Source organism: Pelophylax lessonae (genome assembly GCF_965119305.1).
Source record: "Pelophylax lessonae genome assembly, chromosome: 4".
In the NCBI taxonomy this organism is placed as follows: Eukaryota; Metazoa; Chordata; class Amphibia; order Anura; family Ranidae; genus Pelophylax; species Pelophylax lessonae.
The window spans coordinates 228,187,252-228,204,947 of record NC_138771.1 but is presented as its reverse complement, the minus strand read 5'-3'; the positions used below and the strand labels follow the sequence as shown (position 1 = coordinate 228,204,947).

General features: G+C 44.1%; 1 protein-coding gene across 2 annotated transcripts in view; it reads left to right on the top strand.

Annotated features, from left to right (window-relative positions):
• The first annotated feature begins 385 nt into the window (after positions 1 to 385).
• Positions 386 to 17,696, top strand: part of ST7 (suppression of tumorigenicity 7) — a 268,989-nt gene continuing 251,678 nt past the window's right edge. For both annotated transcript variants that reach the window (XM_082255306.1, XM_082255305.1), the window contains exon 1: positions 386 to 577. In XM_082255306.1, the coding sequence (XP_082111432.1) occupies positions 433 to 577 (145 nt within the window). In that variant the 5' untranslated portion in view covers positions 386 to 432. The remainder of the gene's footprint in view (positions 578 to 17,696) is intronic.

Genomic DNA, 17,696 nt, shown 5'->3' with positions numbered 1-17,696 from the left:
TGAGTGAGGTGTAATGCTGTGGGGGGGGTCATAGAGCTGTCTTGGGAGGGTGGGCTGGTACCTTTCTCTAGGATTGGTTACAATGTAGTAGTGTCAGTCAGTCAGTGAGTCCTCCCAGGCTGTACACTGAGTGAGGTGTAATGCTGTGGGGGGGTCATAGAGCTGTCTTGGGAGGGTGGGCTGGTACCTTTCTCTAGGATTGGTTACAATGTAGTAGTGTCAGTCAGTCAGTGAGTCCTCCCAGGCTGTACACTGAGTGAGGTGTAATGCTGTGGGGGGGTCATAGAGCTGTCTTGGGAGGGTGGGCTGGTACCTTTCTCTAGGATTGGTTACAATGTAGTAGTGTCAGTGAGTCAGTCAGTGAGTCCTCCCAGGCAGTACACTGAGTGAGGGCTTGGGGCAGCAGAGAGCAGCTCTCTCCTCACACAGAATATGGCTGAAGCTGGCTTCCTGGAGCAGCTCAAGTCGTGTATGGTGTGGTCGTGGACGTACCTGTGGACGGTGTGGTTCTTCTTCATGCTCTTCCTGGTCTACATCCTGAGGGTCCCGCTGAAAATCAATGACAATCTGAGTACAGGTAGGCGGGGGAGGAGGGGGACTGCCACGTTTTCTGTACTGGGGAGGGAGGACGAACTTGGCGCCCCAACTTGCTGAGAGGAGTGGGGAGGCTGGGACTGTGTGTGAGGGGGGATGTCCGGTACCCCGGGAGGAGAGGGGGGCCCCGGCCTGAGCCCCCCACATACTTTTCTCCGCTCTTTTCCATTGTTTGTGGACGGACTTCTCAGGGGGTGACTGCTGGGTCCTAGTGCCGGAGCATGGTGGGATTTGTACACACAGCTGCAGCCTGGGTCCTCCTGGCTCTCTATATTCACATTTTGTGCATGGTGGGAAGTTGTGTAAAATGGTGCATGTTTCTGCAATGCACAATAAAATCGCATATAGTGTGCAAAAGTCCCATGTGTTTTTTGTGAGATGCAATAAAAAAAAAAAGGGGGGGGGTGTTCATTTGTTTGATTTTCACATTTAGGGCAGCCCAATGAAATCAATAGGCTGCCCTAAACGTGATGTGTAAAAATGTGCGCCTGAAGGAGCCAAGAATGACTTCCCTTTAAATCCAATAGATGCTGTACCCTGCCCCAGAGGTGGGCAACCAGGCTGCCATAAAAGCCCAAGGGATGTTGTGCTTGGCACATGCATCCTGTCATAGGTGTGCGCAGCCCATTGCATTAGGGCAATGTTGGCGAACCTTGGCACCCCAGAAGTTTTGGAACTACATTTCCCATGATGCTCATACACTCTGCAGTGTAGTTGAGCATCATGGGACATGTACTTCCGAAACATCTGGGGTGCCAAGGTTCGCCAACACTGCATTAGGGTGTGCACCCCAAAACTCAAACCCAGCTACACTGGACAGTGAATGGGAAGTGCTCTGTGCTGAGTGACTTCCTGTTCATTCACAAACTGAAGCATAGTAAACACAGTTAAAGTGGTAGTAAACTCAAGATTTCTACTTTCAGTCCTTGAAATAGTTAATCAATGTACCAGGTATTGTCTTTGCAATCTGTCTATCCTGCAGCATTCCATACAAATCGAGTGAGCTTCATTCTAATGACATCACCGGTGCATGCGCATTATAGCTGCAATTCTCAGCACCCTCTCTCTGTCATCAGTTTGTGCTGTGACCATGTCCTCTAGGGATGCACCGATCCGATATTGGGATCGGATATCAGCGCCGATACTGCCACTATAGCTCAATCGGGGGATCGGTAAAATTAACCGATCCACGGGCCGATCCGGTTTTGCTGAGTCCCAGCTCAGCCATCCCTTACTTGCATGGAGCCGCCGATCCGGTTATGCTGAGTCCCGGTGTTCTAAAATTTTGTCGGACCCATGAAAATTCCGGACCTCTTCACTTCCAGTGACGCTACGTCAGTGTTTCTCAACTCCGGTCCTCAGGGCACACTAACAGGCCAGGTTTGCAAGAAAACTGAAATATACCACAGGTGATATAATTTGCTGCTCAGTGATTGCAGTAATCTAGTCTGCATCTCCCCAAGGTAATACCTAAAATCTGGCCTGTTAGTGTGCCCTGAAGACTGGAGTTGAGAAACACTGCGCTACTTCATAACCCAGCTGGTGCGAGCCCCGGTGCGCATGCGCACAAGACATTTTGATGAAATTCTAAGACTTAGCGAACAGCTGGAGGAGGGGCTGAGGTGGGATGCACACACCGCCACGGGAAAATTGCTGTGACGGGCGAACCATATGTGCTGGAGACCCCAAAATTGTATCGCAGGTAGCTAAGATGCTCCCCTACAGCTGATAATAATTTGGGGTCTCGAGGATGAAAGGGCATGGAGCAGTGACCCCGAGAACCGGGCTTTGGGACTCACTGCTCTGCGCCCTTTCATCCCCGAGACTCCAAATTTTTATCAGCCGTAGGGAAGAGTCTTGGCCACCTATGATAAAATTTTGGGGTCTCCAGCACCTTTGGTTCGCCCGTGACAGCAATTTTCCCGCGGCGGTGTGTGAATCCCACCTCAGCCCCTCCTCCTCTCAATCAGCTGTTCGCTAAGTCTTAGAATTTCATTGGACCTTGAAAATGTCTTGTGCGCATGCGCACCGGGGCTCGCACCAGCCGGAAGTGACGAGGTCCGGAATTTTCATGGGTCCGACAAAATTTTAGAACACCGGCTCAGCCATCCCTTACTTGGTGTAGTAGTAGTATGGGATGGGAGCCGCTACTTCCAGTATAGGTCCGGCTCACAGGCGGAGTGATATCAGATGCACTCCGCCTGTGAATGGAGGAGCCGCACACATGAAGCAGCGGCTTTGCTCTGTACTGCAGCCACATGCATATTGTGTATGTGTGTAGTTCCGAATCGGTTTCGGTATCAGCAGATACACAATGGCAGATATCGGTATCGGGAAAAGAAAAGTCAGATCGGTGCACCCCTAATGTCCTCCACTCTCAGCAGGATTGCATCTCCTAAACACCCCATGTGACTTGTTTCGTCATAAGGGGGTGTAAAGTAAACACCGCTGAGGGTGTCAATACAAAGTTAATGACACCCCCACTTTAGATCGCAGTGCCAACTGTGAATTCGGACAGGAATCAAATCACATAAGTGTGAACACCTATGCGATCTGGTTCTGGTGCAGACTAAAAAAAGGGTCCTGTATGAGTTAGGTCCGAATGCGATCCAAATTCAACCATACAGTTTGCATGGCTGAATTTGCATCGCACAGATATCGCATGTGATCTGCACAGTAATGCAGTGCGACTCTAATGCGTTGTCTGGCATCACACCAGTGGGAACCAGCCCTAAGACCTTGTTCACACCATATGCCATGTTTTGGTGTTGTTTATACCATATGCAGAGATGTGTGTATTAATTATGTAGATCTCTGCAAGGACACAAAGGAAACCATTGTTTTCATTAGGCCCCGTTTACACCTGCCCCAACACGGAGCAACGCTGCAGCCTCTGTTGTTTTTTTTTTTTCTGTACACCATTTATTTTGAATTGGTCACCCTCCGCTCCAAAAACGCACCAAAGAAGCTCATGTCCAAATTTTTAAACTGACTCAGGCATGTTTGGCGTTGCATTTCTTGCTGCGATTTTTGTGTGTTTTGTCACGTGGCAATCATGGCAAAATCGCACTGCGTTTTGGGTGCAATCAAGAAATAATGGTTCCTCAACTAGGTCTCGCATTTTTATGTTGCGATTCTGCCCACTATTCTAAAACACTGTTTTAGAAAAACTAACTGTTGTGAGTTAGTTTTTTGTCTTTTTCTGCACAGGAATCTGCAATATACATTTTCTGCAAGGGGGAAAAAAAAACAATAGTTTTTCATGTGCCCTCTTCACCCCACAATGTTGATGTCAGGGGAGTTTTTTTCTGCACAGAGAACTGGGTACACGTTATGCACTGTGTACATGATGCCAGTGTTGTAGTTTGAACAGTTGTCCTCTTGCAGAGAGTTTATTTCTGTTGTTATGGTGTGAACAGGGCAGCACTGATGGGCACTTAGGGGACCGATGCCCCTCTAACAGAAGCTGGTTAACGACTTTCTTCTTTTCTTCACACTGACAGAAGTCTGTAACCGGCTTCTGTTTACTTCCGTGATCAGCTGTCATTGGCTGACAGCTGATCACGTGGTAAAGGGCCCACTGTGAGTGGCCCTTCACCCTGCTCTGTGATTGGCAGGATGATGTCCATGTACTTCCTCCCCACATTTTAAGCCCGCACTGTTATAGCGCGAGCGTCAAGTGGTTAATCCAGTCTAATTATGTGATCCTGCAGCTCCGGCTCCCCTGTGTAAGGAAGTGGTCAACAATGGATGGGAGTTCTGGGAGCTGTGACGTCACCTATGGTTCAGTCGTTGTCCGCACTCCCTCTCCTGCAGCAGCTGGCACGGGGAGCCAGAGCTGCCATTATGTCCAATTGGGGAGATTTCCCTTCACTTCCTCTCCTGTAGCAAAACATGAAGTGAGAGGAAATTCCTGCAAATTAAGGAAATTCCTTGGGGCCCCCCAGGTCACAAGAATTATTGTCCCCATTGGAAAATGTCCCCTCTATTACTTTTCTGGGGACAACCCAAAATGTGTGATTTTCTTTTACTTTCAACGGTAACAGGACAAATGGAGAGGGTGAATCTCCTTAATGAGGACACAGCATTACAAATTGCTGACAAGTGTTCTGATCCATCTAAACTATCCAAAAAAAAAAAGAAGCTTTGCCTTTAGTTGTACTTTAATTCTAGCTAATCACATGAAAAAGGGGTACTTCTTCATTGGTATTGGTGGTCCTCAAGGCTGCAAAACAGGTGTTTATGTTGTGACCTACAGTATCTCCCAAAAGTGAGTACACCCCTCACATTTTTGCAAATATTTTATTATATCTTTTCATGTGACAACACTGAAGAAATGACATCACCTTTACCCTTGCTAAAGAAGCTGAGGGTAAAGGTGATGTCTCCAAACCCATACCCTATTGGGCATCTGTAGGGCATCCTCAAATGGTAGGTGGAGGAGTGCAAGGTCTCGAACATCCAGCAGCTCCGTGATGTCATCATGGGAGGAGTGGAATAGGATTCGAGTGGCAACCTGTAAAGCTCTGGTGAACTCCCATGCCCAAGAGGGTTAAGGCAGTGCTGGAAAATAATGGTGGCCACACAAAATATTGACACTTTGGGCCCAATTTGGACATTGTTACTTAGGGGTGTACTCACTTTTGTTGCCAGCGGTTTAGACATTAATTGCTGTGTTGAGTTATTTTGAGGGGACAGAAAATTTACACTGTTATACAAGCTGTACAGATTAGATTGTAGCAAAGTGTCATTTCTTCAGCGTTGTCACATGAAAAGCTATTATAAAATATTTACAAAAATGTGAGGGGTGTACTCACTTTTGTGATATACTATAAAATCCTATACTATCCATATACTATTAAATCCAGTATTCTACTGTGAGCCAATGCTGCGTGATGTTGCACCCCCAGGGGGTATTTTTATCAAGAGCTTGAGCTCATAGATAGCACCTCAACCAAGAAGAAGAACGAGAGGAAGATGCAGAGAGCAGCGCTGGATTATGAAGAGAGCAAGTCGTAAAAATATTACTTTGAGTTGCTAAAGCAGAACTCCAGCCTGTTTCCATTATTGTATGTGCACTAATTGGGGAGCTTTTTTCTCACTCTTTGTAGAGTCAATGGTATTAGGTTTTGGGAAATGCCTTTATTTAGGACACAAAATTATTTATAGTTTTTTTATTTTTGACGACACAAAGAAAAGTTGCATTACTTAGATTATTTATGTCTGTGCACAATTGAAAAGATTGTTATATCCTGTCCTAAAAAACTGGTTCCTCCAAGCCAGAAAGTGATGATGGAACCCTAAAAATATGAAACACTTATGGTTAAAATGTGGAAGTTGGCTAAATATAGTGGTAAAAAGGTGAACTGTGTGGATAAAAGCACTGGGCAAACAGGGCTCTAGTTGAAAAAAAATAAATAAAAATAAAAGTGACCTTCTTGGGAAAAGGGTTGGACTGCTTTTGAACCGTTAGGCCTCATGAACACAGGGCGTGTAGAAAAAAAAAAAAAAAAAAAAAAGCTGCAAAGCCAGGAACAAGTGGCTGTAAAAATGCACTTTTAGAAGCTTTTTGCATTGGCGTCAATGTGTTTAGCCACAATAGCTTTTCGCAGCATTTCTCTTCTTTTACTATTTTCCACTCCCAAATCCAATTACTGCAGAGCACAAGTCGCATGACATGTCAAAATCAATGGTTCCCTATGAGCGCCATCTTAAAGAAGTTGTCAGGAAGGTTTTGTATCTTAATGCATTATGATAAAAGCCTTCTGTGTGTAGCAGCCCCCCCAGCACCCCCTAATACTTACCTGAGCCCCCTCTGTCCAGCGATGTCCCTTGGCCGTCCTGGGACTCTCCCTCCCTTATTAGCTGAGATACAGCTGTGTGGCGCCATTGGCTCCCGCTGCTGTCAATCAGTTAGTGAGCCAATCAGGAGAGAGAGTGGTGGGGCCGAACGACAGCCCCAAGTCTGAATGGACACACGGAGCTGCAGCTCTGCTCCGGTGCCCCCATAGCAAGCTGCTTGCTGTGGGGGCACTCAATAGAAGAGAGGGGCCAGGAGCAGCAACGAAGGGACCCGAGAAGAGGAGGATCTGGGCTGCTCTGTGCAAAACCAACTGCACAGAGTAGGTAAATATTACATGTTTTGTTATTTAAAAAAAAAAAAAAAAAAAAAGAGACTTTACAATCACTTTTAATGGATCCGACTTTTAGCCTATTGATTTAAATGGAAGTTGCATCCAAGTTGGATCTGATCTGACATATGGCTTGCGACTTGTGCTCTGAGGATCTTGAAGAGGAACCCCACGCCAAAAAAAAAAAGAAAAACAGCAAGGGGTTTCTCCCAAAATCCATACCATACCCCTATCTGAAAATGCAGCCTAGCAGGTCAGGAAATCTAGGGAACAAGCCAGCCCCCCCCGGAACAAAACAAACCAGGCCACATGCCCTCAACATGGGGTGAGTGCTTCCGGGGAAGTGGGGGGGCCCCCCCATCCCACCCCAAAACTAAGGCACCTTGTCCCCATGTTGATTGGGACAAGGGCCTCTTCCTGACAAGCCCCCATGTGAATAAGTATGGGGTACCCATTCACTCAAAAAAAAAAAAAAAAGTGTATTGTTACAAAAAACAAGAGACAATTTTTGACAAGTCCTTTATTAAAAATTTGGAATGTCCCCCTTCGTAGCTCCAAGGTGTCTTCTTTCTCCAGTACCGTTACCAATGTCTTCTCCAGCTGATGTCTTCTGCCTCCGACTTCTTCCTTTGGTCTTCTCCCTCCTCCTCCGACGCTGGTTCCCATTGCTGTGCCAGCTCCTTCCTTTGCCAGTTTTTATATAGCCAAGTGGGCGTGGCCACCCAGTGATGTCACCTGGAGACCCCGCCCCTTGTGACAGCACTGTGAGGTCACATTGAATGGGTCTCTGGGTGATGTCACTGGATGGCAACGGCCTATAGCTATATAAGAACTGGCAGACCAGAAGTTAACATCTACATGCGTAAACCACAAAGTGGAACTTTATGTGAAACTATTACTAGCTAGAATTCTTTTTTTTTTTTTTTTTTTATATATTTTTTTTGGCAATTAATGCTTATTACCTGTCTGCTGGCAAACTTCTTTAGGCCTCTTGTACACTGCTGCTCATTTTCAGGTGTACAGCATTTTTTTTTATTTTTATTTTATTGATCTAAAATGCAGCCCATTGTTTTTGTTGTTCCTGTGCACACTGGTGCGTAAACACGTGCTGTGTATTGATCAGTAAAAAAAGAAAATATAAAAATCAGTATTGCTGGTCAGTACTTTGGCGGTCACTGCACAAAAATATGCGTGAATACGCACACGCAAATACATCCAAATGCCTGATATTACGTCCAGAAATGCTGATTTTTCAGCATCAGTACCATGTACTAAAGGCCTAAGCATACAAGCTAAGCTGTGTTTGCGCAGATACCAGAGTACAATATTGGCATGCTTTAGCGTGAGTTACCTACGGGGGGGTGCGTCATCCCAGACCTGCCAATTAAGAAGTCTGAACATGTCGAACTCAGAAGAAGACCATGTGAAAGTGTCAGTGGTGGCAAGGGAGCTTGCAAACATTGCGGAGACCAGAACTGCAGATTTTGGTTCCACTTTACCTTTTGTGTGTTTCCTTATACTTAGTTTTTAACTACTTGCCTTCTGTGCACTTAAACCCCCTTCCCATCCAGACCAATTTTTAGCTTTCAGTGCTCTCACACTTTGACTGACAATTGCGCGGTCATGCTACACTGTACCCATATGAAATTTTTATCATTTTTTTCACACAAATAGAGCTTTCTTTTGGTGGTATTTAATCATCTCTGGGTTTTTTATTTTTTACAAAAAAAAGAAAAAAGACAGAAAATTTTGAAAAAAAAAAAAAAAGTTTTTCTTATTTTCTGCGAGTAAATTTTGAAAATAAATTTTTCTCCTTCACTGATGTGCGCTGATGAGGCGGCACTGATGGGCACTGATGAGGTGGCACTTATGGGCACTGATGAGGTGGCACTTATGGGCACTGATGAGGAGGTACTAATATGCCCCACTGATGAGCACTGATAGGCGGCACTGATAGGCGGCACTGATGAGCACTGAGAGGTGGCACTGCTCGGCACTGAGAGGTGGCACTGCTGGGCACTGAGAGGTGGCACTGAGAGGCGGCACTGATGGGCACTGGCGGATGGCACTGATGGACAATGACGGGTGGCACTGATGAGCACTGATGGGCGGCACTGATGAGCACTGATGGGCAGCACCATCAGTGCCCACACTCAGTGCCCATAGTGCTGCCAGTCAGTGCTTATCAGTGCCTAGATGAGCAGGCACTGATGGGCACTGACTGACAGCACTGTGGGCACTGATTGTGGGCATTGATGGGGGGCACTGATGGCGGGCACTGTGTATATGTTTGTTTTACCTCTAGTAATCAGGGCACTGGTGATCAGTGCCCTGATTACATTTTTCTTTGTCCCCGGCGCTGTGCACCTCTCCTCCTTCCTCACACTGCAGGCTCCGTGTGAGAAAGGAGCGCTGGTGATGAGAGATGATCTCATATGTTTACATATGAGATCATCTCTCATTGGACGGTCCGATCACGTGGTGAATGGCCGCTGTGATTGGCCATTCACCACGATCTGTGATCGGCTGTGTCCAAGGGACACGGCCGACACAGATTTTCCCCGATGCGCGCTCGCGGGAGCGCGCGGGGAGACTGTTTCTGGGAGGCCATTTAGAAACGGCCTCCCGAAAATTCAAGTCCGCGCTGCAGCCGTATATAGGCTGTAGCGCGGATGGGAGGTGGTTAATATATACTGCATATCTAACAGGCTTTGGCTGTAGGTGTCCCATCTTCTGCATATTCTTTGTTAGATTGCAATTTGATACTGAGTGGTGGTGTGTAGGAACTTGCAATACGCCAAAACAGTAATATGCCAAAACAATTGTAACCTTGGTGGCATTGTTTAGGTGATCCATTTATGACTCCTTTCTAGCCAAAATAGTTTTTCTCATCAATTTTGGATGAAGTGGGAAAAGTTAAAAGAAGTATAGCTTTTGGTGGTTTTCTCAAGTAATACTTGCCTAAATGGATGCAGCATCGGTCCTATGCTGTATCTGTCCCCCCTCTCTACACTGTCAGTCAGTGCTCTCTGCTCTGCCTCTCCCCGCTCACTGGAGCACTGGGCTGTGGAGAGATGGGGAGCGGCCGGCTCACTGAGAGGCTGAGCTGGCTGTCAATCCAGGCACCTGGCGGAATCCCAACTCTGTGGTCGTGATGACGCGGTGCCTGGACTGACTTCTATGATGTCAGCAGAGAGCGGACTTCAGCTTGCTCTCTCCTAAAAACGGGTCCCAGGAGTGCAATACGAATTGCACTCCTGTGATCCAAATGAGAAGTACAGCCAAACAAGCTTCTCCTTTTTAAGAACCCATGTTCATTTCCTGTCCTGCTGATATATTTGCAGACAGGAAGTGAGGAGAACTCTTCAACAGCAACACAAATAGAAATAAAAATATATTAGTAGAGTAAGGGAAGGTTAGAATTTTGTGTTTCTGTGTCCCTGTTGTAGATTTTACCTCCCTATCTGGTGAACCCCCAAGAGCAGTGAAAACAGGATTTCTAATTCTTTTCCACTCAATATGAAACTAGAAAAAAGCTTTTAAATCAGCATACACTTTAAAGTAGAATTCCAGGCAAAACCTAACTACAGTACTCTTAAAATTCTCCCACCCCCTCCTAACCACTATTCTGACTAACCTTTTTAAGAAAGAGATCTGGCTTCCCTCTGTCAGCCAGGAGAAGCTGCAGGGGAGAGGAAGAAGCACCGACGCTGGATGCTATAGGAGCCTATGGGTGATGTCTCTGCTCCCAGGCATTCTCTCCTCTTCCCCACAGTCGGTGCTGTCACAGGGGAGATCACATAACTGGAGGGGCCTGAAAATGGGTAAGTGTACTGATTTTTTTTTTTCTTCTTAAGTTTGTCAGAATAGGTGTTTCGGAGGGCTATTCAGATTTTTTTAAGAGTAGTTAGGTGGTAGCCTAGATTTCTACTTTATTTCTCCTCTGATTTGCCGCTTTTTATATTTGTACACAAAGCTCCAAAACATTACATTTTTTTCTGAAAGCAGGCCTATAAAATCTTCTTCTTTTCTGTGACACCCAATGTTGGCACAATATATTTCAGAAAAAAATCTACTCCAAATGAATTGTATTGCACATAAACACAATATAAGCGTAATTTTTTGCTAACATATGCTGATGTGTCGAGGAAATGGATACCGAATATGTCTAGCCTCAAAATTTGCTTTTCACCTACAAGTTGCTTCAGCAGAAGTCCCAAACCCCGCTCTGCTTCCTAGACCAGTGGGGGACTGATCTCCCAATACCTCTTTCGTACACCAATGTTTAACTCTTATCAGTCTTTCATAAGGAACAGGTATCAGGAGTCCAACTACAAAATCATTACCTACTGGTACTGCCCACCCAACAATAGTACACTGTATCTACCCTTCCTTGTCCAGGGTCTTACTGGAGATGCAATTTGAGCTTAAGAAGGTAGTTCACCCTGTGCATGTTATCAGAGTAAGAAACGGCAAAGAAATACAAAGGAATACTTGCACGAATCTTTCATGTTTTTTACTGTGCTATCAGCCTTTAAAGCTGCCACCAGTTTCCAATGACACCAAGCCCCTCATGGATGTCCCTCACCCACCCTCCTTCTATTTTCTATCATTACCTTTGCCAGGCAGAAAATAGAAGCCAAAAGGAGGCAATAGAAGAGGGCTGTCGGTACAAACAATGAATGAAGTGCTGGAAGTTGTACAAAAAGTGGTACTGGGATGGGGTGCAATTGTTCATAGCTTCTTCTTTTTTTTTTCCCGTAGAAAAAGCAATATCGATCTCTCTAAAGCTGGGCATAAAAGGTTTGAATCTTGGCTGGTTCAGCACAGCAACCAGGCGAGATTCAGACCATGTATGCGCAGGCTGAATGTGCCCTGTTGGATTTTACATGTGATCATTGCTATTGGCTGTTATAACTGCTAGCAATAATTACTGTGTTCTCCCAGCAGGGACGGCTTCCCCTGCCTCCCCGCCAGGAGAACACAATGGCGTAAGTGTTGATGGGGGAATCTAGCGATTTTCAGGAAAGGAAATTGCTCTGTCTATGGCCAGCCTTAGATTTATAGAGCCCCTGCTCTTCATAAAATAATTTCTTGGACCTTGGGAGGTGGCCTATTATTATAGTCTATAGCCGGCCATAGATTTTTTTTTTTTTTTTTCTGCAACCATGGCTTTCCCATATCAACACACAGTGTTGATGGGGGAATCCCTCCTGCGGAGCCGTTGTTTGTGTCAGGAGAATGAATGAATATTGCTAGCGACTAGAACGCTAGCAATAATCACATGTAAAATGTATCAGGCTGGTTGAACCCAAGTTGATCAATGGATGGACTTTGGTACATTCACCCTGACCATACATGGTTCAAATCTTGGCCAGATCCTGCTGAACCGACCGAGCTTCGAACAGTGTATGCATATTTCAAAAGCATTTACTAATTAGATGGAGTTTTCTCCTGCCATAAATTACCCCCTCACAGATGGCTAAAAGAAAAAGGGTTCCATGGAACCCTGGTTGGGAAATCCTAATCTAGAAAATTGCATTAAAAGCTGTTTTTTGTGTTGTTTTTTTTTTTATTTTTTTATTTTATTTTAACGGGCTATTCATTTTAATCCCTTTTTTCTGCCTTAATGTTTATCCCATTTAACCAGCAGCTTTGAAATTGCGTTGAAGTAGAATAATTTCAAAGCTGCATTCGATGTGAACCGGGGCTAACAGTTGCATTCGCTATTACACTTGATATAGACTGTTAGTCAAGTATTTCCTGCTCTACATCTTTTATATAACTTTTTTATTACTCCTTTTTATGATGTATTTAGGTGCATATAGTGATAAGAACAGTGTTGACATGTTACAAGTCATTTACAAGGTTGTAGGATTTGTTCTAACGTGCTCTGATCCTGTGTATTGCTAGTACACTATATAAATTATTGTTTTGGGGTTTGGTTTACTGTCCTAGTATAGGTACTAATTCTTAAGCAGAAGAGTTAAATTAAAGTGCTAGAAAGTACGTACATACATGCTGTGATGACTGTTGCAAAAAAGCTGATGTTGCTAAATATAGTTGAAGCTGTTGGCATACAAGTTTGTTTGAAAGCTTCAGCAAGATTACATAAATACCCAGCAGTGCACACTGCAGAGCCGGGTTTATTGGACTGCTGCCAGGAAAAGTCTAGAGTTGCAGAACTATTTTTGAAAATAAATGTAGGAAGTTAATTACATTTTAATAGAAAATATGGCTTAAAATGAATATCTGTTTAACTACCTTTTTTGTATTAGGTAAAGTTTGAGACTGGTTAAATTCCCTGTCTGGGTTTCTTTTCATTTGAATTTTCTTCTATTTTTCTTCAGTAGACAACTGTAAACATTTGAATTTCCCTTTGGCTGCATTCACATGTCAGCGTATGATTCGGAGATTTATTGCAAATCGCGGGACGCCTAGCGTTGCCCGTTGATTTGCAATAGCCCAAACGCCGAGCGATGTTGCCGCGATTTACGCCCGCCGAATCGCGGCAACATCGCGCAAACAAAATCGCGGGACGCAATACGCTCCAAAAAAGTACAAGAGCTTCTTTGGAGCGTATTGCGTGTTTGCACGATGTTGCCGCGATTCGGCGGGCGTAAATCGTGGCAACATCGCTCGGCGCTTGGGGGGCTATTGCAAATCAACGGGCAACGCTAGGCGTCCCGCGATTTGCAATAAATCTCCAAATCGCGGGCGGAACCGCGGCGGTTCTGCCCGCGATCATACGCTGACATGTGAATGCAGCCTTTATGTTCTGTGCCAATGACCCTGAGCGGTATCCTTAGCATAAATGCAGATAGCAGTAATAACCAGACGGATTCTAATCCTAACCTGCTGCATCCAAATTTTAAGAAAAAAAAGTTGGCCTTTGAGGCCTGCACAGTAAAACCCAGTGTTAAGCTGGATACACACGATCCAACTTTTGTGATTTGATTTCCTTCAGATTTACCTTTTTCTATGTAGTGCAAGGGCCTGCCAGATTGCATACAAATTGAAAGTGTTTAGGTTTGACCTCATATTATATGGTTTTGGTAAGTCTAAAGGAAAAAGTCTTCTGAAAATCTTAGTGTATGGCCCATTAGTTGCTAGTGTGAGCTCTGGCACATTGGTGTGCATTGTACTGAGCAGAGCTCCAGGCTCCTTCACAAACACTTTAGCTGCTGACTTTAAATATTTGGACACTTACCTGTCCATGACTCCAAGCTATGTCTTCACCCCAACTGATTTTTCAATTGGTTCTCTGGTGCTACCGCCGCCATTTTAGGTAAGGGAAATTGGCAGTGAAGCTTTGCAGCTGCTTCCCTATTGCGCATGCACAAAGCGCGCTGCGCTTAGTCAATGGTTTGGCAGCAGGGGAGGGGGGGGAGGGCAAACAAGCAGAGCTTCCCCTTTTGGGTGGAGCTCTGCTTTTACCATTTTTTTTTTTTTCCCTTTTTACTTTGAAGTCCAACATATTGACACTTTATTCATGTCTCTGGCACAGCAGTGCTGTCATCCAGTGTGCTGTGAAGACACATCGCATTTCTCTGCACATCACAACAGCATTGTGATTTGTACAGGGTATATAGAGAACAAACGAAAACATTTTTTTTTGCAGAAATTGCAGGTCCTCCCCATACATAGTGTGAACAAGTCCTAAGGGAATGTACAGCGGAGATGGATACAGTGGTGATCGAAGTTTGGGCACCCCAGGCAAAGATTTGCATTAATGTGCATAAAGAAGCCAAGGAAAGATGGAAAAATCTCCAAAAGGCATCAAATTTACAGATTAGACATTCTTATAATATGTCAACAAAAGTTAGATTTTATTTCCATCATTTACACTTCCAAATAACAGAAAACAAAAAAATGGCATCTGCAAAAGTTTTGGCACCCTGCAGAGTTAATATCTTGTACTGCCCCCTTTGGCAAGTATCACGGCTTGTAAACGCTTTTTGTAGCCAGCCAAGAGTCTTTCAATTCTTGTTTGTAGTATCTTTGCCCATTCTTCCTTACAAAAGTCTTCCAGTTCCTTGAGATTTCTGGGCTGTCTGTCACGCACTGCTCTTTTAACCACTTAAGCCCGGGGGATTTGGCTGCTCAAAGACCAGGGCCTATTTTGCGATTCGGCACTGCGTGACTTTAACGGACAATTGCGCGGTCGTGCGACGCTGTACCTAAACAAAATTGACGTCCTTTTTTCCCACAAACTGAGCTTTCTTTTGGTGGTATTTATCACCTGTGCGATTTTTAATTTTTGCGCTATAAACAAAAAGAGCGACAATTTTGAAAAAATAACAATTTTTTACGGTTTTTTTTATATGAAATTCTCAACAAAAAAAGGTAAAAATCAAAATTTCTTAAAATTTTAGGCCAATTTTGTTTTCTGTTACATATTTTTGTTAAAAAAAAATCGCAATAAGCGTATTTTGATTAGTTTGCGCAAAAGTTATTGCGTTTATTAACTACGGGAAACATTTATGTCTTCTTTTTTTTTTTTTTGCAGGACTGCGACATTGCAGCGGACAGATTGGACCTCTGACTGACATTTTTGACACTTTTGAGAGTTACCAGTGACATTACTACAGTAATCAGTACAATACATATGCAGTTACTGTAAAAAATGACACTGGCAGGGAAGGGGTTAACTTTAAGAGATCCAGGGGTTAAGTGTGTCCCTAGGGGCGTGCGTCTAACTGTCAAGGGGCGTGGCTTTTGATGTAACCGCAGAGACATACGATCCTACATAGCAGGATCGTATGATCTCTGCAGTTACACCAGGGAGAATGACAGGCAGCTTTGTTTACATTAGCCACCTGCCTTTATCCCTCTCCAGTGGGAGATTGCGAGTGGCCAGCGGACATCGGAGCCGCCGGTCACTCGTGCGGGGATGCCTGTCAACGAGTGGGGGTGGGAGCGCCCCTCTGGCAGTGCGCGCTCGCCCCCTACAGGCTCCTGGGCGAGTGACGTAGTACTACGTCAATTTGCCCAGAAGGGGCTGACCGCCGCAGTAAGTGTACTTATGGCGGTCGGCAAGTGGTTAAGGTCTATCCATAGATTTTCAATTATGTTGAGGTCAGGATATTGTGAAGGCCATGGCAAAACCTTCAGTTTACGCCTCTTGATGTAATCCCCCGTGGATTTCGAGGTGTGTTTAGGATCATTATCCATTTGTAGAAGCCACCCTCTCTTTAACTTCAGCTTTTTCACAGATGGCATCAAGTTACCATCCAAAATTTGCTGAAATTTTATTGAATCCATTTTTCCTTCTACTCGTGAGATGTTCCCTGTGCCACTGGCTGCAATACAACCCCAAAGCATGATTGATCCACCCCCATCCCATGCTTAACAGTTGGACAGAGGTTCTTTTCATTAAATTCTGTGCCCCTTCTTCTCCAAACGTACCTTTTGCTCATTCCAGCCAAAAAGTTCAATTTTAACTTCATCGGTCCACAGAACTTGTTTCCAAAATGCTTCAGGCTTGTCTATATTTTCATTTGCAAAGTTCAAACGCTGATTTTTGTGGTGAGGACGTAGAAGAGGTTTTCTTCTGATGACTTTTCCATGAAGACCATATTTGTACAAGTATCTCTTTATAGTGGAATAGTGTATCATAACTCCAGTGTCTGCCAGATCTTTCTGGAGGGATCCTGCAGCCAAACGTGGGTTTTTGAATTGTTTTTCTCACAATCCTGCGAGCTGTTCTGTCTGATATTTTTCTTGGTCTTCCAGATCTTGCTTTAACTTCCACTAGAGCTGCACGATTAATCGTAACAGAATCGAGATCGCGATTCACTCCCCCTGACGATCTTAACATGACACTTGCTTGATTCTTTACATAGCTCTGAGGGAGCAGCTGTCAAAAAAAAAAAAGCCTCCCGCAAAAGCCTATCAGCATTAGTCTCCCACTGAATTGTAAACACAAATGATTACATTGTATCTTTTCTTTCCCTCTGCCGGAGGAAGGAAGTTTAACCTCTTAAAGACTAAACCTTTTTCCTACACTTGTTGCTTGCAAGTTAAATCAGTTTATTTTTCCTAGAAAAGTAGTTAGAACCCCCAAACATTTTATATATATTTTTTTTTTTAGCAGAGACCCTGCAGAATAAAATGGTGATTGTTGTAAATTTTTATGTCACACTGTATTTGCGCAGCAGTCTTTCAAACGCAATTAATACACTTTAATGAATAAAAAAATAAAACAAAACCGTAAAGTTATCCCAATTTTTTTTATAATGTAAAAGATGTTACACAGAATCGTGAGAGAATCGTGATCTTTATTCCAAGCAAAAAAATTGTGATTCTCATTTTGGCCAGAATCGTGCAGCTCTAGCTTCCACTGTTCCTGATGACTGCCATTTCTTAATTACATTCCTAACAGAGGATATTGACATCTGAAAACGCTTTGCTATCTTCTTATAGCCTTCTCCAGCTTTGTGAGCGTCAACTATTTTCAGTTTCAGTTTTCTAGATAACTGCTTAGAAGATCCCATCGTGCTGATTGTTGGGGCAAGGTCACATGAGTCTGGGCATTTAAAACCTTTGAGATTGACTTCACCTGGTCTTCCCAGACGATGATTGAGAACAATCCATGACACTGGCAGGTCTCAGCCTTGCAAAGGGGGCAGTGCATGCTATAAATTCTGCAGGGTGCCCAAACTTTTGCAGACGCCTTTTTTTTTTCTGTAATTTTGAAAGCGTCAATGATTGAAATAAAATATAACTTTTGTTGACATATTATAAGAATGTCTAATCTGTAATTTGAGGCCTTTTGGAGATTTTTCCATCTTTCCTTGGCTTCTTTATGCACATTAATACAAATTTTTTTCCTGGGGTGCCCAAACTTTCGATCCCCACTGTATATACAGTATCTCACAAAAGTGAGTACACCCCTCACATTTCTGTAAATATTTTATTATCTTTTCATGTGATAACACTGAAGAAAAATGTCACTTTGCTACAATGTAA